This window comes from Rhinolophus sinicus, chromosome X, assembly GCF_036562045.2.
Source record: "Rhinolophus sinicus isolate RSC01 chromosome X, ASM3656204v1, whole genome shotgun sequence".
Lineage (NCBI taxonomy): Eukaryota > Metazoa > Chordata > Mammalia > Chiroptera > Rhinolophidae > Rhinolophus > Rhinolophus sinicus.
In genome coordinates, this window is record NC_133768.1 from 1,650,639 (window position 1) to 1,674,924 (window position 24,286).

The 24,286-nt window shown below is 35.9% G+C and overlaps 1 protein-coding gene across 1 annotated transcript in view; it reads right to left on the bottom strand.

Annotated features, from left to right (window-relative positions):
* The window catches only part of LOC141569645 (membrane-bound transcription factor site-2 protease-like), a gene marked incomplete at its 5' end in the record, with an annotated part of 91,443 nt that overhangs the window by 59,856 nt on the left and 7,301 nt on the right, over positions 1–24,286 (bottom strand). Inside the window, 3 exons of the mRNA XM_074323777.1 lie at positions 8,920–9,047; positions 10,544–10,647; positions 20,597–20,618. Coding sequence (XP_074179878.1) covers positions 8,920–9,047; positions 10,544–10,647; positions 20,597–20,618 — 254 coding nt within the window. The remainder of the gene's footprint in view (positions 1–8,919; positions 9,048–10,543; positions 10,648–20,596; positions 20,619–24,286) is intronic.

Here is a 24,286-nt window from a genome sequence, read left to right on the forward strand (position 1 = left end):
CAGGAGGATGTAGACATTACCTAGAAATGATTTGATCAAAATCATGTGTATTAAAATTGTGATCCACAACATGCAAGATTGTATGCCTAGCTAGACACGTAACTAGAAGTACTAAAAGCAGATATTTAATCAATATATGTACAGATGTTCAAACAGCACTCTTCACAATAGCAAAATAGTAAAAATGACCCAAATGTCCATCAATACATGAATATATAAACCAAACTGGTATACCTATACAACAGAGTATTATTCAACTACCTAAAAGAATGAAGTACTGACTTTGTGAGGGGTATAAACGTCTATTACATTGTTGTGTACACTGAAACTAATTAAAAAAAAAGAATGAAGCACTGATACATATTATAATGTGGATGAACATTATTATACTAAATGAAAGCTAGACACAAAAGGTTATATATTATATGAATCCTTTACATTAATATACAGACTAGATAAATTTATGGAGACAGAAAGCAGATTAATTATTGCCAGTGGGTGGGAATATGGTGTGTGCTAATGTCCATGTGGTTTATTTATGAAGAGAAAAAGACGTTGTGGAATTCAATTGAGGTGATGGTTGTACAATGTTGTACAGGTACCAAAACCAATGACTTATACACTCTGTGAATTGTGTTACTGGATTGTATCTCAAGTGAAGAAAATGTTTCTCAGTTGTGACAAATTTCTAATAGTTTGTATTAAATTATGTTCCCAATATCAGCATATAAGAATGTCCATTTCCCCAGCCTCTAGATGACAGTAAATGCTACAAATTTTATTTTGTTAATCTGTTGGGTAAGAAGTGATATAATATTGTTTTGAGTTCTATTTCTTTAATTATGAGTGTTGTACATTTTCCATGTTTACTTAAAGGCTATTTACATTTTTTTGTCTGTGAACTGTCTGCTCCTACCCATTCTACTGGAGCATCTGTTTACCAATTTATAAGCATCTTTATACATTGAAGAAACTCCTATGTGCAATATAAGACAAAAAGTAACAAATGAGCAATAAACCTAGCAAACAAACAAACACAAAATCTCAGACACAGACAAGAATATAGTGGGTACCAGGGGAAGGAGAAATGGGGGAAAGTGAAGTTGGTAAAGGGGGTCCGATATATGGTGACTGAGACTAGACTTGTGTGGTGAGCACACAATGCAATACACAGATATATAACAGAATTGTATACGTGAAATTTATATAATGCTATCAACCAATGTTAGTCCAATAAATTTAGTAATAATAAAAAAGGAAACTATTCTTTTGTAACAGATATGTAATCTTCCTTTTGGCTTATTGGCTAGTTTGTATTAGGGTTTTAATTACAGATACTTAAATATTGGTGTGGTCCAATTTAGCAATATTTTCCTAAATTATTCCCTTGTGTCAAACTTTTCCCACTTCAAGATTATACACCATATGCACATTATTTCCTTTTGCTTTCATAGCTTCATTAAAAGAAATATAAAGGAGACTAGTAAATTACCAATTTTTATAGAATTTTAGGAGAACAATCATTTAGAAAAAAATAATGAAGCTCAACTGCTAAGTCAGTTGAATATCTTTTATCTTGGTTGTTGCATTTTTCATATCTACAATTTACTCAGTTCTTGTTTATATCTTCTACATACTTGTGGAGACTTTCTGTCTTTTTAGGATTGCTCAAATGACTGTCCCTGAATATCCATCTCTCTTGAGGGTGACCTCTCCTCACACTATGTTCTTATTATTAAAACAACAGACACAGAAATAATACATGAACCAACCATACTGATCCTGGACTCTCTGGGCATTTTCCTATTTCTGGTGTGAGGCATGCAGTCAACAACAGATCATTCCTTTGTATTTAAGCTGTTCCCATCAAGGCTCAGTGGCACTGAGGGTGGCAAAGCACACATATTTCCTTCATTGAGACAAATTTTTCTTAAATGATCTGTTGCAAGTAAACCTGAGGAATCTCTGTTACAATTTTTATTTTGCTCATCCTTGTAGTAGTTTAACGATATAAGCCAACTTCACTTGTCTACGCTGAGGACTGTACTGAACCATTTTATTAGTACAGAAAAACACTGAAAAAAATTCAGGATTAATCAAACACAAAATTTACACTTAGTGAAATTTCATTTTCATGTGATTTTACATCCTCATCAAGAACCAGAGTCAATGGGTTGTCTGCCCATCACAAATTACCATTCCTTTATTTATTATTTGATGTTATTTTTATTGCTATTAATGTTTTCTTTCACATTTTCTCATTATGAGTTCATAATTGATTTTTACATAGACAAATTGTTGTTTTTCAAATATTAATTTGTAACCAGCCTCTTCATTACATTTTTAACTTCTGATAAAATTAATTTTACTGCCCTCAAATATATAGTCATAGATGAAAAACACATATTTCTTTCTAATATTTCTTTCTAATTTAATTTTACTAAATTTATTGGGGTGACAATTGTTAGTAAAATTACATAGATTTCAGGTGTACAATTCTGTATTACATCATCTATAAATCCCATTGTGTGTTCATCACCCAGAGTCAGTTCTCCTTCCATCACCATATATTCAATCCCCCTTACCCTCATCTCCCACCCCACACCCTCTGCCCCCGTTACCCTCTGGTAACCACTAAACTATTGTCTGTGTCTATGAGTTTCTGTTTGTTTGTCTTGTTCTTTTGTTGTTTTTGGTTTATATACCACATATCAGTGAAATCACATGGTTCTCTGCTTTTTCTGTCTGACTTGTTTTGCTCAGCATTACTCTCTCAAGATCCATCCATGTTGTCACAAATGTTCCTATATCATCTTTTCTTACCGCTGAATAGTATTCCATTGTGTATATATACCACAACTTCTTTATCCATTCATCTATCGAAGGACATTTTGGTTGTTTCCATGTCTTGGCCACCGTAAACAAAGCTGCAATGAACATTGGAGCACACGTGTCTTTATCTCTAAATGTTTTCAGACTTTTTGGGTAGATACCCAGGAGAGGGATTGCTGGGTCATATGGCAATTCTATTCGTAATTTTTTGAGGAACCTCCACACTGCCTTCCATAACGGCTGCACCAGTCTGCATTCCCACCAACAGTGTATGAGGGTTCCTTTTTCTCCACAGCCTCTCCAACATTTGTTACTATTTGTCTTGTTGATGATAGCCATTCTGACTGGGGTGAGGTGATATCTCATTGTGGTTTTGATTTGCATTTCTCTGATGATTAGTGATGTTGAGCATTTTTTCATATGTCTATTTGCCATTTGTATGTCCTCTTTGGAGAAATGTCTCTTCAAGTCCTCTGCCCATTTTTCAATTGGGTTGTTTGTTTTTTTGTTGTTGAGTTGCATGTGTTCCTTGTATATTCTGGATACTAGCCCCTTATCGGAGGCACTGTTTGCAAAAATCTTCTCCCATTCAGTTGGTGGCCTCTTTATTTTGTCAATGGTTTCTTTTGCTGTGCAGAAGCTTTTAAGTTTCATATAGTCCCATTCGTTTATTTTAGATTTACTTCCATTGCCTTTGGAGTCAAATTCATAAAATGCTCTTTGAACCCAAGGTCCATAAGTTTAGTACCTATGTTTTCTTCTATGCAGTTTATTGTGTCAGGTCTTATGCTTAAATCTTTGTTCCATTTTGAATTAACTTTGGTACATGGTGACAAATAGCAGTCCAGTTTCATTCTTTTGCATGGGGCTATCCAATTCTCCCAGCACCATTTATTGAAGAGGCTGTCTTTGCTCCATTGTATGTTTTTAGCTTCTTTGTCAAAAATTATCTGTCCATATTTATGGGGTTTTATTTCTGGGTTCTCAATTCTATTCCATTAGTCTATGTGTCTGTTTTTATTCCAATACCATGCTGTTTTGATTATTGTAGCCCTGTAGTACAAGCCAAAGTCAGGAAGTGTGATACCTCCATTATTGTTCTTTTTTCTTAAAATTGCTTTGGCTATTTGGGGTCTTTTGTGGTTCCAAACAAATCTGATGATTTTTTGTTCTATTTCTTTAAAATATGCCATTGGGATTTTGATGGGGATTGCATTGAATCTGTATATTGCTTTGGGTAATATGGCCATTTTAACTATGTTGATTCTTCCAATCCATGAGCACGGAACGTCTTTCCATTTCTTTGTGTCTTCTTCAGTTTCTTTCAAAAAGTCTTATAGTTTTCGGCATATAGGTCTTTCACATCCTTGGTTAAGTTTATTCCTAGGTATTTTATTCTTTTTGCTGCAATTGCAAAAGGAATTGTTTTTTGTATTTCTTTTTCTGAGATTTCATTGTTTGTATATAGGAAGGCAATGGACTTTTGTGCGTTGATTTTGTAGCCAGCAACTTTACTGTATTCGTTGATTGTTTCTAATAGCTTTTTGGTGGTGTCTTTAGGGTTTTCTATATATAGCATCATGTCATCTGCAAAGAGTGACAATTTAACTTCTTCATTCCCAATTTGGATGCCTTTTATTTCTTTCTCTTGCCTGATTGCTCTGGCAAGGACTTCCAACACTATGTTGAAAAGCAGAGGTGATAGGGGACATCCCTGTCGTGTTCCTGAACGTAGAGCAAAGGGCTTCAGTTTTTCTCCATTAATTATGAGATTAGCAGAGGGCTTGTCATATATGGCCTTTATTATGTTAAGGTATTTTCCTTCTATACCCATTTTATTAAGTGTTTTAATCATAAATGGATGTTGTATCTTGTCAAATGCTTTTTCTGCATCAATTGATATAATCATATGATTTTTGTCCTTTATTTTGTTTATGTGATGTATCACATTGATGGATTTGCGTATGTTGAACCATCCTTGTGCCCCGGGGATGAACCCCACTTGGTCGTGATGAATAATCTTTTTAATGCATTGTTGTGTTCGATTTGCTAGAATTTTATTTAGGATTTTTGCATCGGTATTCATCAGAGATATTGGTCTGTAGTTTTCTTTTTTTGTGCTGTCCTTACCAGGTTTTGGTATCAGGGTAATGTTGGCCTCATAAAATGAGTTAGGGAGTACTGTCTCTTCTTCAATTTTTTTGGAAGAGTTTGTGCAGCATTGGTATTAGATCCTCTTTGAAGGTTTGGTAGAATTCACTAGTGAAGCCATCTGGTCCCGGACTTTTGCTTTTGGGAAGGTTTTGGATGACTGATTCAATTTCGTTACTGGTGATCGGTCTGTTTAGATTTTCCAGTTCTTCATGGTTCAGCCTTGGAAGGCTATATGTTTCTAAGAACTTATCCATTTCTTCTAAGTTGTTGAATTTGGTGGCATATAGTCCTTCATAGTATTCTTGGATGATCCTTTGTATTTCTGTGGTGTCCGTGATAACTTCCCCTTTTACGTTTCTGATTTTGTTAAGCAGTGTCCTCTCTCTTTTTATCTTAGTAAGTCTAGCCAAGGGTTTGTCAATTTTGTTATCTTCTCAAAGAACCAGCTCTTTGTCACATTAATTTTTTCTATTGTCTTTTTGTTCTCTATTTCATTTATTTCTGCTCTAATTTTTGTTATTTCCTTTCTTCTGCTGACCTTGGGTTTTACTTGTTCTTCTTTTTCTAGTTTTTTAAGGTGTAACATGAGGTTATTTATTTGGGAGTTTTCTTGTTTCTTGAGATAGGCCTGTAATGAGATAAATTTCCCTCTTAAAACTGCTTTCGCTGCGTCCCAAAAATTTCGGTAGGATGTATTTTCATTGTCATTTGTTTCTATGTATCTTTTGATCTCTCCTCTACTTTCTTCTTTGACCCAGTCCTTCTTTGAAAGTATGTTGTTTAGTATCCATGTATTTGTGTTTTTCCCCGCTTTCTTTTTACAGTTGATATCCAATTTCAAACCTTGTGATCAGAGAATATGCATGGTATGATTTCAATCTTCTTAAATTTGTTGAGACTGATTTTATGTCCCAATATATGGTCTATCCTTGAGAATGTTCCATGTACACTAGAAAAGAATGTATAGTCTGATGTTTTAGGATGAAGTGCTCTATAAATGTCAATTATGTCCATTTCATCTAATGTGTCATTTAGGGCTACTATTTCGTTATTTATTTTCTGTTTGGATGATCTATCCATAGCTGTCAATGATGTATTTAAGTCCCCTAGTATAATTGTGTTTTGGTCAATTTCTCCCTTTAGTTCTGTTAGTAGTTGCTTGGTGTATTTCGGTGCTCCCTGATTGGGGGCATAAATATTGATGACTGTTATGTCTTCTTGTTGTACAGTCCCCTTCACCATTATGAAATGTCCATCTTTGTCTCTTGTTATCTTTTTCACCTTGAAGTCTGTTTCATCTGATATCATTATGGCTACACCTGATTTTTCTGTGGGCACCATTTGCTTGGAGTGTCAATTTCCACCCTTTGACTTTGAGTCTATGCTTGTCCTTGTAGCTGAGGTGTGTCTCTTGGAGACAGCATATGGTTGGGTTTAGTTTTTTGATCCAATCTGCTACTCTGTGCCTTTTTATTGGTGAGTTCAGTCCATTTAAGTCACATATTTCTGTATCTTTAAGTGCCTTTTCTGGAGATTTTTCACTTTCTTCTGAGCTATCTTGTTGCCTTGGTTATTCACGGCAATTACTGGTTTAGTATTTCTTTTCCTAGACATCTAGAGGAGTGACTTCTGCAACAAGTTGATAGGATGATGTCTTTCTTTTGTTTTCCAGTACTTGTTGGTAGAATGTTTTACTTTTTCTCCGACTGCAGTCTTTTTTTTTCCTCTCTCACAAGGTAGTGCTATGTTTTCTCTGCACTACTCTAGCGTCTCTCACAATGGGGGGATTATCTGGGAGACGGGCTTCTCCTCTGTTAATAGTTCGTCTAGGTCACAGGGCGCAGTGTCCTGGTGGGTATGCGGAGAGCTTTTGATGTTCCAAAGCTCTTCCAGCTCCTGATTCAGAGCCCATGTGTCAGCAGTTCTGTTTACTCCTGCAGGGATCCACCCAGATAGGTGGGGCCAGGGGCGGGGTGAGCTGTGAGAGGTGTCCCAGAGCAATGGCGGCGACCAGCACTACAGCCGGTTCCACTTCCACAGCTCTCTCCCCTTTGCCGGAACTAGTTGGGCTGTGAATTTGTGTCTGTGGGCCACAGTTCTCAAATATAGCAAATTTTCTGTTGTTTTGATCTGACACTGCTACTGTTTCGCTTCTAGCACTGGGCAGGTTGGGGCGGGGCGAGCTCTGGGAGGGGAGGAGGGGGCGGCTAGTTCAGTGCCTAAGGCTCCGTTCTCTGCTCGGCAGTGCGGGCTTAAACCACCGTTTTCAGCCTTTTTCCCTCAGTCTTTTCTCCGAAGTCTCTGCCGTAAGCGTTGGTTCAGCCGTGTTATATGCTGTCCCCTCAGCCCTGTGGAGCCCTGATGGAGCCCTAGCAGTCCGATCTCCCGCAGCTGCGGTAGTTCCGGGAAGCAGCGAGCTCGGCGCACTGAGCTAGGTCTGCGTCCTGCGCCCGTGCAGCTCCGTCTCCAAGTACTTCTCCGTTTCCTCCTCCCCCCACTCGCGCGAATCTCCCACGTGTAGGTGATTTCAGTCGGTAGTGGGCCTCTTCGTCTTGCCTGTCTGCTGTGCAGGGAGTCCTTTGTGGAGTTTTTGTTGTTCGATTCTTTGTAAATTCCAGGGGAGCTTTTCAGAGGCTCACCTCACACCGCCATATTTCCAGAACTCTTTCCTTTCTAATATTTATACTTCTCATAGTTGCTCTTATTTAATTAAACTAATACTTCTAGGCTACCATGTAGTACCAGTAATACTTGGTTCTTTATGAGCATGGTCATCTGCATCTTAGTAGGAATGCTTCTGAGTGTTCTATTATTCAGAAGTATCCAGCTATTTCTATTTTTTAAATAATCATGATATTTATCATGATACAATCATAAGATATTCTGACCCAACAACACATTTTTGTTGCTTTTATTGTATATGTAATGTGTTAAAGAATTCAATCCTACACTTATTTAATCTTAGTTGTTTCAGATAGATACAGGAATATGATGACTTCGTCTTGTATCAACTTAGCTAAACTAGAACAATCCAGAATTGTATTATCTTCATAGATCTCATTTAGCATTAGCATAACAGACATTTTGTATAATATTTGTAAGGATGAATATGAAATAGTTGTGATCTATATATGTTTAGGAAGTAAGAACAATGCTGTTGTATAGACATACAATTGTTGTTATCTATTGGGTCACTGGATTGGTTGGTGAGCAGCTAAACCCAGTTTTCAAATCCTGCAGACCCTCCTTCAACTTCTCCAACTTCCAGACCAGATATGTGTTTAGCTACTCCAGTAGGGAATAACTCCCAATTCTCTTGCAAGATACCCTCATCATAAAAATGAAAGACTTGCAGGTCATAGGAGCTATAAAAGAATTATAGTATTTCTTCCTGAGTTCCAGAAAAGCTCTATGGCCCCCAGTTAACATCTATTTTGCCTTCTTAGCTGCCTGTCCTGAAAAATTCAGGTTTTAATGAGACATAGAAACAATAGCCTCTACATAGCCACAACAATTGTATGACATGAAACACCTAAATTGAGTATATGTATATACTATGTGTATTTAGATGTGTTAAATTTTTTTTAGTACTTCTGCTTCTTTGCACAAGCCACAATTATAGAAAGTCTCATCCTCGCTTATTCTGCCATCTTCATTCCTGAATTATTTTGATTCATTCCTTGATTTTCTCTTGGTGTTTTTTTCCTTGGTTTGATACAAATTTCATGACATTTCAGCTGATTAATTATTTTCATTAATTATATTTGGCTGGTTAAGCTGAATAAATGTTTTAATTTGGCCTTTTCAACTTGAAGTCTAATAAAATGAATTTATCAAAAAAATCATGTCATTTTCATTTGTTGTAAGCATGCTTTCCATAAAACCACTAATAACATATACATAGACATTAAAAAATAATTTAAAATCTGTTACCTGCACAAAATATTCTTAGCTGTTGTACTGGTGATATAAGTTGCAAGTGAGTACTGAAAAGATCAACAAATGCTCCAGGATAAACAATGAAGAGAAAAATCCCAAAGCCATTAAATCGAACTTGTTCCCTGAAAAATCACATAAGAAAAATTTTTTTACTAATGCAATTGCATCTGTCAACTAAGGATACACAGTCTTAAGACTTCTTACTGTAATTCAAATTCTTGATTAAAAAAACAAAGTATTTCTCTGGGTAAACCAAACGAAAACCAAGTTAGAGCATACTTACACATATACATCACTTTTTAACAGTATTTAAATAGATTTGGGTACCTGTAGAATCTAATTCTTTAAAACAATGATATTATAATAAGCTAGATAAGAGTTAATGGACCAGAAGTGTAAAATAGAGAAAAATTGACAGATTTAAAGGTGCATGCGTTTTAGAAAGTATGACTTGGTATTTGAGTTGAAATGTGTGAGAAAGATTAACAAAATCATGGATGACTTCCAGATTTCTGTTAGGCAAATAATATCATCTAATAAACAATGGAAAGAAGTAGGAGGCTGATACTGGGGGGTGAGAAGGCAAAGAGGATGAGTTCAATTTTTTATGGGTCAGTTTTGTTCCTTATGTATGTATATATTGAGATGCTAAGTTTTATGCATGGTATGAAATTCAGGAGAAAGATCTTAGGTAGAAATAGAATTTATCAACTAATAGATGCAATAGAAGTGAATGTAATTTGCTAGAAAGGAGTGTGCAGAAGAGAAGAAAAAGGGTTAAGGCCACTGTTCTTATAAAACTAGCATTTAGGAATAAAAAAATGAAGGAAACATCCTGTGAAGAAAACAAAAAGTGCCTAATATGAAGTGTAAAATGAGGAAAATTATAGTATTGTCATAACTAAGTATAAAGGCAGTGTATTCTGTACCTGCCCCCTTCTCCCCAAATCACTTCACTGTTTTATAGTCATTTATTCTGAATGTCCAAAGGAAGACATTTGTAAAAATCACTTTTCTTGGCAGCTAGGATTCTAACAGAAATTGTTCAAATTATTTCACAAATAGATTTCACTGATTAAACTATAAATAATCAATCATGCTTCTATATGGAAAACCCTAAAAGCCACAAAGCTAATATGTTATAGCAAAGGGGAGAAAGAAAATAAAAGATGTCCACTTAACTACTGTGTACATCTACATAGATGTATATGCGCTATCAAAATCATGATTTATAGGTAGTCAATAATCTCTTGTTCTGATTAAATCTTCTCTGCCAAAACAGTGACTCTTAACCTTTTATTTGGCCCATACATCCAAAGCATAAAAGACATTTCTATAAGTACACCTGGTTATTATGACAGTAATTCTCAGTGAAGGCCACAGAAGTTATAACTTGCTCTCTCCAAAATCACTATTTCAGAAGTTGGGTAGAGTCTTAAATACTCTGGTATATCTTTTCTATAAAAGATCTACCTCCAGTACCAACAGTGACTATGCACTGTGTAATATCCAAAGAAATGAAAAATATAAAAACAAATGCAGCATATTTCAATAATAAGCCTTCCCAAATTAAAATCTTTATTGCATGTATAATAAATAGAAAGGTAAATATCATTACCTAATAGCTGCTATCCCATGTCCAATTTCATGTACAACACCACTAATGAGGACTGCAGCAAAGAAATAGGTCAGTTGATTGATGGGTATATTGATACCAGGAACCTGTTCATAGACAGAATGATAAAAACACACTTGGGCACAAAGAGAGGATGATGTTTACTCTATATTAAAGATTAAACCTTCTGGCTGAATGTTCCATAATCTAAAGTAGTATAAATAACAATTCAGCTTCTCCTTTTCTACATAATAAAAAGCAAACACACTAGTCAGGTTTTTGAACTAGATAGTTTCTCTTTAACAGAACACCACCAACCTAAAGAGAACAGCAAACACCAGATTAATAACGAAAAATGTAGCTTACTGAGGTCTTCATTATGGGAAATAATTAGAGAGCCTATCAAAGCATCAAAAAAATGCAGAATGCAGTGAAGGAGTCAGTAACTAATGTGCTCTCTGTGTTAGGAGCCTGATTTTGGAATTCTTATTAAAATTCCTAAATCTTTCTTTAAATTATTACTACAAAGCTCAAAGTAGTTATCCAGTATAATAAAGAAAAACCTATCCCACTAACCAAATGGTTCATTTTAATAGTCCCAAGTTATAAAATTGATAATTAAAGCTAATATAATAAAGTGGAACAAAATGCTCTCCATTTTATGTATCTTGTCAGCTTATCCACTGGCAGAAAAATAGTATCAAAGAGATATTACATTCAAATTAAAATTTAAAGCAGAATATAAATGATTTGGAACATATAGTTGTGTTAAGCACATTTATGAAGAAATGGGAGTTCCCTGGCAAACATATTCTCTTAAAGTGCTTGCGTGTGTATATCATTGTATACACATGTGAAGTTGGCTATTGTAACAGCTGCACTGTACTTTTTTTCATACAGCCAACATTTTTTCTATAAGATAATCACTCCCAATTATGCCATCAGTTAGAAGACCATGATTCTATAAATCATGCCAAGTAGGCACATCAGTCATCACTGATATAAATTACATATACCTTTTCTCTTATATGATTTTATAAATATGTTGCTTTATTTTTAATATGTTAAATTTTTATGTAGGCAAATCAAATGTATCAGTTTCTAGCATTACTTCTGTTTATGTCTTCCCTATTCTGATTTCATATAAATAGTAACCTTTTTCTTTTAAGCTCTTTTATGATTTTGTTTTAATTTTAATTCAATTGGTATTCATTTTGTGTAAAACAGAAGAGTTTTACCTTTGTCCTCCTTAAATAAGTGATGAGGAAATTCAAGCAATGCCACTTGGTTGGATCACTTTCTAAATTCCAGTAATTCCAAAAGTTCTTTTCCTAGTTATTACACTAATCATTCTAATTATTTTTTAATGTATGCATAATATTGCACTGAATGACAACCACATAATTTAACCCTTCCTCAAATATGCAGTATATTTGTTTATTTCCAACTCTGAGATCTGTGGTGGGTGACTGATAGACCCACCACTTACCAGTTGTGACCACCGGCAATTATTTAACATCACTGTGCCTTGATAGTCTCATCTATAAAACAAGGAGAACAACACTTTTCTTAGGATTATTGCAAGAATAAAATAAAATAGGGACACAATCCTTACACAGAAAGCACTGCCTAGTTTTTATTGTTACTATTATTATTCCATCTTTCCACATTATAGGGTTCTTTCTCCACTTTCTTTTTCCAGCATATGTGGACTCTTCTCATTCTTCTCTTTAAGATCCCTTTATACTTTTCCAAGGGCAGGCATACACAGACTCCTTTCTTTCTATTCTCACAGGACATTGTGTCAAATCCAAGGTAGCACTATCATACCAGCTTTTTATAGTAAATGCTCCATGAGGGCTACAATTAGATTTTTCCCCTCATATAAGCAGATTTCAGCAAATGACTAGTGTACCATCAATAAATGTTTACTGAAGGAAAAAAAACATCTCTTCTGATGCCTTTCACAGAGAATGTTGTAGGCACTGACAGATACTACTGTTGACTGGCAAAAATACCTCTCCAGAAAAATCCACAAGAAAAACAGTTCACATTCGGGAAAAGGAAAAAGAAACAAATACCACCACCACGGTGTACGAATGCACACCTCCAACCCAGGGCTCCAACCGGCTACCAACTTGAAGAAGAAAAATAAAAATACCCGGGTTCCAAGATTCTATTCTTGGCTATTTATTAGCATAATAAACGCCCCTTCCTCCCAGGAAGTTACCACAAAGTTTAACAGGAAGTTACGACTACAGAGTCAACAAGGGGCCCAGCTCCACCGATAGTCCTCCCAGCTCTATGGTTAAGCACTTAAGATGCCAGTTCACTTTCATCACTACCATGGAAAACCTTCTTCATGGTATATCTGTTTTCTTCAACTAACTTTTAAATAGCCTCATGACCTAGCTGAATAGAGGCCACAACCGATGAGTTTTAAAAAGTCTGTTACTAACATTTAATAGTGCTTTACATTAATAACTAATATAAAACACAACATCCATGACTCATTGAAGTGGGAAGTATAAATGTAAAAACTGGAAGTAAAAGTTAGCCAATATGAGAACACTTTCAAGACTCTGGAAATGTGTTAAAATAGCTATAAGTAAACACATGTGTTTTAAAGAATTATTACAAAAGCTTACAATTTAGTTTGACTTATGACATTATTATTTACACCACAAAATCACAATGTCCATTCATATCTCATATCTTTAAATAAAAGGATACCATTGTTTAGATTCTATGGTAAGCATCACACAAAGATGACCCTCAATGAATGACTCCAGTCTCCTTCTCCTTGAGTGGCATCAATGACTTATTTCTATCAAAGAAAATATGGCAGAAGTGATGAAATGTCATTTTTGTGATTAGGATATAAAAAAGTGTTGCTTCCACCTTGCTGGCATTCTCCTGTGGCTTACAAGTTCTGATGAAGCCAGGTTTCCAAAGGAGAGATTTACAGGACAAGAAACTGAAGATGCTCTCTAGTCAACAATGAACAAGGAAATGAGCATCTCAGTCTATGAATTCTCGAGTAACCAAATTTTGCTAACAACCATTAAATAAACTTCAAAGCAGATCCTACCCTAGCAGTGTTCAGATAACAGTGCAGAAGATGGGTCAAAATCATGAGAACTTGAAGAGGACTGAATAAGTTCTGACTTCTCACAGAAGCTCTGTGTTTTCAGCCTCTAAGTTTAGAAGTGACTTATTATGTAACAATAAATAACTACTTACAATTCTGAAAACCACAAAGAGAAAAGGCAAGCATTTTGCATGGGACTAAAATGCCATTTACATATTACAATGATTTTGAATCAGTAGGCTTATTTCTCCATAGTTTCAATTCTTTTTTTTTTCCAAATTTATTGTGGTGACAATTGTTAGTGAAATTACATAGATTTCAGGTGTACAATTCTGTATTACATCATCTATAAATCCCATTGTGTGTTCAGCACCCACCCAGAGTCCGTTCTCCTTCCATCACCATATATTTCATCCCCATTACCCTCATCTCCCACCCCTGACCCCCTTATGCTCTGGTAACCACTAAACTATTGTCTGTGTCTATGAGTTTTTGTTTCTCATTTGTTTGTCTTGTTCTTTTGTTGTTTTTGGTTTATATACCACATATCAGTGAAATCACATGGTTCTCTGCTTTTTCTGTCTGACTTATTTCGCTTAGCATCATTCTCTCAAGATCCATCCATGTTGTCACAAATGTTCCTATTTCATCTTTTCTTACTGCCGAATAGTATTCCATTGTGTATATATACCACAACTTCTTTATCCATTCATCTATCGAAGGACATTTTGGTTGTTTCCATGTCTTGGCCACCATAAACAAAGCTGCAATGAACATTGGAGCACATGTGTCTTTATCTCTAAATGTTTTCAGATTTTTTGGGTAGATACCCAGGAGAGGGATTGCTGGGTCATATGGTAATTCTATTCGTAATTTTTGGAGGAACCTCCACACTGCCTTCCATAATGGCTGCACCAGTCTGCATTCCCACCAACAGTGTATGAGGGTTCCTTTTTCTCCACAGCCTCTCCAACACTTGTTACTATTTGTCTTGTTGATGATAGCCATTCTGACTGGGGTGAGGTGATATCTCATTGTGGTTTTTATTTGCATTTCTCTGATGATTAGTGATGTTGAGCATTTTTTCATATGTCTATTTGCCATTTGTATGTCCTCTTTGGAGAAATGTCTCTTCAGGTCCTCTGCCCATTTTTCAATTGGGTTGTTTGTTTTTTTGTTGTTGAGTTGCATGAGTTCCTTGTATATTTTGGATATTAGCCCCTTATCAGAGGCACTGTTTGCAAAAATCTTCTCCCATTCAGTTGGTTGCCTCTTTATTTTGTCGATGGTTTCTTTTGCTGTGCAGAAGCTTTTAAGTTTCATATAGTCCCATTCGTTTATTTTAGCTTTTACTTCCATTGCCTTTGGAGTCAAATTCATAAAATGCTCTTTGAACCCAAGGTCCATAAGTTTAGTACCTATGTTTTCTTCTATGCAGTTTATTGTGTCAGGTCTTATGCTTAAGTCTTTGATCCATTTTGAATTAATTTTGGTACATGGTGACAAATAGCAGTCCAGTTTCATTCTTTTGCACGTGGCTATCCAATTCTCCAAGCACCATTTATTGAAAAAGCTGTCTATCCTCCATTGTATGTTTTTAGCTTTGTCAAAAATTATCTGTCCATATTATTGTGGTTTTATTTCTGGGTTCTCAATTCTAGTCCATTGGTCTATGTGTCTGTTTTTCTGCCAATACCATGCTGTTTTGATTATTGTAGCCCTGTAGTACAAGCTGAAGTCAGGGAGTGTGACACCTCCAGTATTGTTCTTTTTTCTTAAGATTGCTTTGGCTATTCGGGGTCTTTTGTGGTTCCAAACAAATCTGATGATTTTTTGTTCTATTTCTTTAAAATATGCCATTGGGATTTTGATGGGGATTGCATTGAATCTGTATATTGCTTTGGGTAATATGGCCATTTTAACTATGTTGATTCTTCCAATCCATGAGCATGGAATGTCTTTCCATTTCTTTGTGTCTTCTTCAATTTCTTTCAAAAATGTCTTATAGTTTTCAGCATATAGGTCTTTCACATCCTTGGTTAAGTTTATTCCTAGGTATTTTATTCTTTTTGCTGCAATTGCAAAAGGAATTGTTTTTTGTATTTATTTTTCTGAGATTTCATTGTTAGTATATAGGAATACAATGGACTTTTGTACGTTGATATTGTAGCCGGCAACTTCACTATATTCGTTGATTGTTTCTAATAGCTTTTTGGTGGAGTCTTTAGGGTTTTCTATACATAGCATCATGTCATCTGCAAAGAGTGATAATTTAAATTCTTCATTCCCAATTTGGATGTCTTTTATTTCTTTCTCTTGCCTGATTGCTTTGGCAAGGATTTCCAACACTATGTTGAAAAGTAGAGGTAATAGGGGACAGCTCTGTCGTGTCCCTGAAAGCGGAGCAAATGGCTTCAGTTTTTCACCATTAATTATGAAATTAGCTGAGGGCTTGTCATATATATGGCCTTTATTATGTTAAGGTATTTTCTTTCTATACCTATTTTATTAAGTTTTTTAATCATAAACGGATGTTGTATCTTGTCAAATGCTTTTTCTGCATCAATTGATATAATCATATGACTTTTATCTTTTTTTTGTTATGTGATGTATCACATTGATGGATTTGCGGATGTTAAACCATCCTTGTGCCCTAGGGATGAACCCCTCTTGGTCGTGAAGAATAATCTTTTTAATGCATTGTTGTATTCGATTGGCAAGAATTTTGTTTAGGATTTTTGCATCTGTATTCATCAGAGATATTGGTCTGTAGTTTTCTTTTTGTGTTGTCCTTACCAGGTTTTGGTATCAGGGTAATGTTGGCCTCATAAAATGAGTTAGGGAGTACTGTCTCATCTTCAATTTTTTGGAAGACTTTGAACAGGATTTGTATTAGATCATCTTTGAAGGTTTGGTAGAATTCACTAATGAAGCCACCTGGTCCCGGACTGTTGCTTTTGGGAAGGTTTTGGATGACTGATTCAAATTTGTTACTGGTGATCGGTCTGTTTAGATTTTCCAGTTCTTCATGGTTCAGCCTTGGAAGGCTATATGTTTCTAAGAACTTGTCCATTTCTTCTAGGTTATTGAATTTGGTGGCATATAGTCCTTCATAGTATTCTTGGATGATCCTTTGTATTTCTGTGGTGTCCGTGATAACTTCCCCTTTTTCATTTCTGATTTTGTTAGTGTCTTCTCTCTTTTTATCTTAGTGAGTCTAGCCAAGGGTTTGTCAATTTTGTTAATCTTTTCAAAGAACCAGCTCTTTGTCACATTAATTTTTTCTATTGTCTTTTTGTTCTCTATTTCATTTAGTTCTGCTCTGATTTTTGTTATTTCCTTTCTTCTGCTGACCTTGGGTTTCACTTGTTCTTCTTTTTCTAGTTCTTTAAGGTGTAACATGAGGTTATTTATTTGGGAGTTTTCTTGTTTCTTGAGATAGGCCTGTAATGATATAAATTTCCCTCTTAAAACTGCTTTCGCTGCATCCCAAAATTTTGGTAGGATGTATTTTCATTGTCATTTGTTTCTATGTATCTTTTGATCTCTCCTCTAATTTCTTCTTTGACCCAGTTCTTTAAAAGTATGTTGTTTAATCTCCATGTATTTGTGTTTTTCCTGCTTTCTTTTGCAGTTGATATCCAATTTCAAAGCCTTGTGATCAGAGAATATGCTTGGTATGATTTCAATCTTCTTAAATTTGTTGAGACTGATTTTATGTCCCAATATATGGTCTATCCTTGAGAATGTTCCATGTACACTAGAAAAGAATGTATAGTCTGATGTTTTAGGATGAAGTGCTCTATAAATGTCAATTATGTCCATTTCATCTAATGTGTCATTTAGGGCTGCTATTTCGTTATTTATTTTCTGTTTGGATGATCTATCCATAGCTGTCAATGATGTATTTAAGTCCCCTAGTATAATTGTGTTTTGGTCAATTTCACCCTTTAGTTCTGTTAGTAGTTGCTTGGTATATTTCGTGCTCCCTGATTGGGGGCATAAATATTGATGACTGTTATGTCTTCTTGTTGTATAGTCCCTTCACCATTATGAAATGTCCATCTTTGTCTCTTGTTATCTTTTTCACCGTGAAGTCTGTTTCATCTGATATCATTATGGCTACACCTGATTTTCTCTGGGTACCATTTGCTTGGAGTGTCAATTTCCACCCTTTCACTTTGAGTCTATGCTTGCCCTTGTAGCTGAGATGTGTCTCTTGGAGACAGCATATGGTTGGGTTTAGTTTTTGATCCAATCTGCTACTCTGTGCCTTTTTATTGGTGAGTTCAGTCCATTTACATTTAGGGTGATTATTGATATGGGAGGATTTCCTGTCATTCTATCTTTACTTTTCTGGTAAGGCTGTGTCTCCATTGTTTCTTTGCCTTTTTGTTGTTGTCTACTATTTCTGTGTGGTGGTATTCTATGATATTTCCTCTGTTTCTTCTTTTATTACAGTATATGTTTCAGTTCTGGATTTGTTTTTGAGTAGTTACTCTTAAGTTTATGTAAAAGAAAGTTTGATATTTAGAGTATTCCATTTTCTTCAGCACGCTTACTTTCTCCATTCTCATCTTCCAGTTCAGGCCTTTACACTCCCCCTTTTAATTTTTGGTTGCCACAAATTGTCCCTGTTGATGGTGGTCGAATAGCCTCCTTTAGTATTTCTTGTAGTGCAGGTCGTGTATTAGAAAATTCCCTCAGCTTCTGTATGTCTGGAAAGGTCTTTATTCCTCCTTCATATCTAAAGGATATCTTTGCTGGATATATTATTCTTGGCTCATAATTTCTCTTTCGATAGTTTCAATATTTGGTTCCACTCCCTTCTGGCTTGTAGAGTTTCTGCTGAAAAATCTGAGGATAATCTAATAAGCTTTCCTTTGTAAGCTACCAACTTCTTTTCTCTGGCTGCCCTGAGGATTCTTTCTTTGTCGTTGATTTTAGACAGCTTCAATACAATGTGCCTTGGAGAAGGCCTGTTGGGATTGAGGTAATTAGGTGTTCTATTTGCTTCTTGGATTCGAGGGTCCAGTTCTGTCCACAAGTTTGGGAAGTTCTCATCGACAATTTGTTTGAATATATTCTCTGTTCCCTTCTCTCTTTCTTCTCCTTCTGGTATGCCCATTATTCTTATATTGCTCTTTCTGATGGAGTCAGAAAGTTCTTGTAGAGTTCTTTCATTTCTTTTAAGTCTCAAGTCTCTTTCTTCTTCCATCTGTGTCATTTCCAGGTTTCTATCTTCAATGTCACTGATTCTTTCCTCCATCTGGTCAACTCTACTACCTAAAATGCTTATTTCATTCTTAATTTCTTCTATTGAGTTCTTAATCTCCAGAAATTCTACTGGTTCTTTTTTAAAATTTCAATCTGTTTCATAAAATGCTCATGCTGTTCTTTGATTGTGTTTCTGAGTTCATTTAACTGCCTATCTGTGTTTTCTTGCATCTCGTTGAGTTTTTTCAGAACTGCACTCTTGAATTCTCTGTCATTTAAGTCACATATTTCTGTATCTTTAAGTGCCTTTTCGGTAGACTTTTCACTTTCTTTCTGAGCTATCTTGTTGCCTTGGTTACTCATGGCAATTTCTGATTTACTATTGCTCTTCCTAGATATCTACAGGAGTGGCTTCTGCAACAGCTTGATAGGAAGATGTCTTTCTTTTGTTTTCCAGTATTGTTGGTAGAATGGTTTATTTTTTCTCTGACTGCAGCTTCTTTTTCTTCTCCCATATGGTAGTGCTATATTATCTCTGCATTATTCCAGCTTCTCACACAATGGGGGGAATCCCTGGGAGACGGGCTTCTCCTCTGTTAATAGTTCGTCTAGGTTACAGGTCGCAGTGTCCCAGTGGGTATGCGGAGAGCTTTTGATGTTCCGAAGTTCTTCCAGCTCCAGAATCAGAGTGCGGGTGTTTCAGCAGTTCTGTTTACTCCTGCAGGGATCCGCCCAGATAGGTGAGGTCAAGGGCAGGGTGAGTTGTGAGAGGTGGCCCAGAGCAATAATGTTGACCACCATCACAGCCGGTCCTGCTTCCACAGCTCCCTCCCTTTTGCCAGAACTAAGTGGGCTGCGAATCTGTGTCTGCGGTCCACAGATCTCAGAACAGCAAATATTCTATTCTTTTGATCTGACACTGCTACTGTTCTGTTTCTAGCACCAGGCAGGTCGGGGTGGGCGAGCTCTGGGAGGGTAGGGAGCGGGTGGCTAGTCTCAGTGCCTAAGGCTTCCGTTCTCTGCTCGGCAGTGAGGGCTTAAACCACTGTTTTCAGCCTTCTTCCCTGAGTCTTTTCTCCGAGGTCTCTGCCGTGAGCGTTGGGTTCCACCGTGTTATATGCTGCCTCCTCAGCCCTGTGGGCCATAAGCAGAGCCCTAGCAGTCCGAGTTCTTCCCTCTCCCGCAGCTGCGGTAGTTCCGGGATGCAGCGATCTCGGAGCCCTGAGCAAGGTCTGCGTCCTGTGCCAGCGCAGCTCCATCTCCGCACTTCTCCCTTCCCTCCTCCCCTGCTCGCGCGATTCCCCAACCTTTAGGTGAGTTCAATAGTGTGCCTCTTCATCCAGCCTGTCTGCTGTGCAGGGAGTCCCTTGTGGAGTTATTGTTGTTCGCTTAGTTGTAAATTCCAGGGGAGATTTACAGCGGCTCACCTCATGCCGCCATTTTGATCCGGAACCAGTTTCAATCTTTTAACGTATCAAGAAGACAGTATGAATTAAGTTGGTTATTACTAATTACTAGCAGTGTGAACACTGGTCCATTTCTTCTACTGCTACTTAACACTGCAACAATTTTTATTAATTCTTACTATAGTCTTACTATAAATCTATAATGCTTATCTTAAAGCTTATAATTTGCAATACTGTGAGATAATTTATTTTGACATTTTTATTATGAATAGGAGTTGTACCACATAGGGTAACATTTATCATCTATAGTTAAACTTCCCTTTTTAAAAGAAGGGCACTTACCACAACTTGTAGCACCTGCTCACTGTGAGTTGAGGAGGATGAAAAAGATAAAGGAGAGGAAGAGGCAGAAGAAAAAGAAGAGAAGGAAGAGGATGAAGAAGAGGGAGAGTCAGCCATCATTTGTGCCAAAGTCATCATTAGTGTTTTTCCAAGAATGACAAAAGAACTAAACATGGCAATTACTCCAAACACCATTCCAAAGTTGAACCTGTCAAAAGGAAAATCACATTAATGTACAATTCCTCATCATTCAAATACTAAGAAATACATCAGCTACACTGTATAGCCTCAAAAGATTGGCAAAAATTTCAATAATTCTGCTTCTTCTACCCACTTGAACTTCAGGTATCTGACTGAAGAATTTGCACTAACCTACTTAAATAATTTTAGCAATTTACAGTTCTATGATAACTGAATGTTATTTCCAACTTAAAAAAGCTGAAGAAGCTGAATGTTATTTCCAACTTAAAAAAATGCTGTTTAGGTTCACTCTTATAGCTTTTATTCATTTACATATTGGTGTTTTCATTCTGTTCTCAAATATTTATAAAGGCTCTGTCAACATGACATTATTTTTACTTATTCTATTATTTACATTTTTATTTCATCTTTTTTTTTTTTAATTAAAGTTTACTGGGGTGACAATTGTTAGTAAAGTTACATATGTTTCAGGAGTACAATTCTGTAATATATCATCTATATATCACATTGTGTGTTCACCACCCAGAGTCAGTTTTCCTTCCATGACCATATATTTGATCCCATATTATTTTATCTTCGTTTTGGGAGATATTTATTCGTTTATTAACATGGTAAAATGTAGTGATAATTTCTTTCCTTTATTGATTTAATAATTCTTATCCTTCTATGGTTCAGAATAACCTATTACATTTTCTATTAACCTTTAGGTAAGTTATGTTTCTCAATGAACTTACAATTTCATGTAATTTTCCAAAGTATTAGCAGTTGTTCATAATAGCCCTATTATATTTAATTCCTAAGGAATCTATAGTAATGTCTACTTTTTTATTCTGATTTTTGGCTACTTTTCTTTTTTTCTTGATCAATCATGCTAGAGAGTTTATTGTTATTTAATCTTTTAAAAGGACCAATTTAGGCTTTTCTGATTTTCTCTTGCATATGTGTTTTGTATTTCAATTATTTCTCTCCTTATCTTTATTATGTCCTTACTTCTATCTTCCAAAGCAGCAGTGTTGCATCTTTTTTGACCATTCTTAGGTCATTACAAGATTCTCTGACCACAGTCCTTTTAAGATCTCCTATGACTAGAGTGGCAATCCAGATAATACAAAATAATCTCAATGACCCAACATCAGTAAATTAATCACACTAGAGCATGGGTATCTTATTGTGACTACCACACCTATGGATCAAAAAAGAAGTCTAAAGGGAATTAGAAGGAATTTTGAAATGAATAAAAATGAAAGCACACTTTATTAGCATTTAAAAATCCTGTTAAAGCAGTACTTGGGGTTAAGGGAGTACATAGTACTAAAGGGGGATATATCACACATTAAAAAAGAAGATCTGAAGTCACCTTAAGTAAATAGAGAAGAACAAATTAAATCCAAAGTATGCAAAAGAAAATAATAAAGATCAAAGGGGTATCAATAAAACAGAAAAAACAGTGGAAAATTAATAAAACTAAAATTTGATTTTTGAGAAGATCAATAAAATTGATAAACCTCTAGTTGGACTAAGGGCACAAACTAAAAATAACAGATGAGAGCAGTGACATCACTACAGACTCTATAAATATCAAAATAATAATGAGCTATTAAAACCAACTTCATGACAATACATGTGACAACTTAGATTGTATAGACCAATTCCATGAGAGACACAATTACTATCAAAGATCACTGAAGAAGAAAAAATAACCTGTTTGCCACCAGGAGACCTTCTTAGTAGGTATCTTCTTTCTCAGGGTCCACAATTCCAAATAAAGGATCTTAGTGAACCAGAAATCGAAGGCAACTTTCTTTTACCAGTAGAGGGAAAAATGAAAAAAATTGATGGCTAACTTCATTATGGTAAGAGACAATGTTTCTTTCCCTCCAAAATAAGGAGTAAGTCAAAGCTATCCACTCACACCACTCTTATTCTAGCCATTGCAATTAGGTAAGAAAAATTAACAATAGTCATACAGATTGGCAAGGAAAAGGTAAATTTGTTTGCAAATGACATGATTATTAAGAAAATCTGATACAACAGGTAAAAAGCTACTAGCACTAATAGTAAGTTCAGCAAGGCTGCAGTAAATAGATCAATATACAAAATTTAGTTGTATTTCTATATGCTAGTAACGAGTAAGAAGAAATTCAAATTATGAAATATTTAGGGAAGAAACTGACAAAAGATGAGAAAAGTTATACACTGACAACTACAAAATATCACTGAGAGAAATTAAAGAAGACAAGTAATGGGAGAAATAAATCTAGTTCAAAGGTCAAATATTAAGGTGTCAATTCTTCCCAAATTGATGTGATTGTGTGAATAGAATCTAAGTAAAAGCCCTATCAGAATATTTCTGTAGAAAATCTGCTAATTTCAAAACTCAAAAAGAATGCAAAGGACTTCAACTAGCTACAATAACTTAGGAGGAGAAGAGGAGAAGGAGAAGAAAAAGAAGAGGAAGAGAAAAAGAAAATTGGAGGAACTTCCTGGATTCAAGAATTAAAAAGCTATTGGATTAAAATAGCATGAGATGAAAGAATCCACATGAATATATACAACTAGTTTTTGACAAATGTGCAAAGAAATACAGTGGACCAAGGACATTTATTAGATCAAAAATTGAATATTCATATACAATAATTTGAACTTCATAATTCAAAATGAGTCACCGAGTTAAATGTAAAATCTAAGTATTAAATTTCTACAAAAAAACAAAAGAGAAAAAATTTGAAATTCTAGATTACATAAAAATTCCATCCACAAACTAAATTGCTAAGGTCATTTATGTCATAGAAATGGTGGTCTAAGGTGAGCCTCTTGAAATCTCCCCTGGAATTACAACAAATTGAACAGCTATAATTCCACAAAGGACTCCCAGACAGGCAAGACTAAGAGATGCACAATTGAAATTCTCTAACGGTGAGTAGATTGGGTGAATGGGAGAGGAGGAAAAGAGGGAACTGCAGAGATGAACGCCCCACAGGCCACAGAACGCACACCAAGCTTGGAGTGCTGATCTCCCTGCATTCCTGAGCAACAGCAGTCGGGACACGTAAGAATTCGGACTGCTATCGCTCTCCTTATGGCCCACAATCCTGCCTGAGGGATCAGCATATAACACGACTGAACCCAACTCTCACAGCATCGACCTCGGAACAAAGACTGAGGAAAGAAGGCTGAAAGCATAGGTTTAAGCCCTCACTGCCAAGCAGAGGATGAAAGACATAGACACAACGCCTAGCCAACCCTTCCCTACCCTCCCAATGCTCGCCGCATCCATACATTCTCAGTGCTAGAAGCAGAATAGTAGCAGTGTCATTCTGTCATCAAAAGAACAGAATATTTGCAGTTCTGAGAACTGCAGGACGTGTGCCCCTAATAGTTCTGGAAAAAGGGGGAGTGCAGAACTGGCTGTACTGGTGGTCACTATCATTGCTCAGAGACACCTCTCACAACCCACCCAGTCCCTGCACCCAACCCTCTGGGCAGATC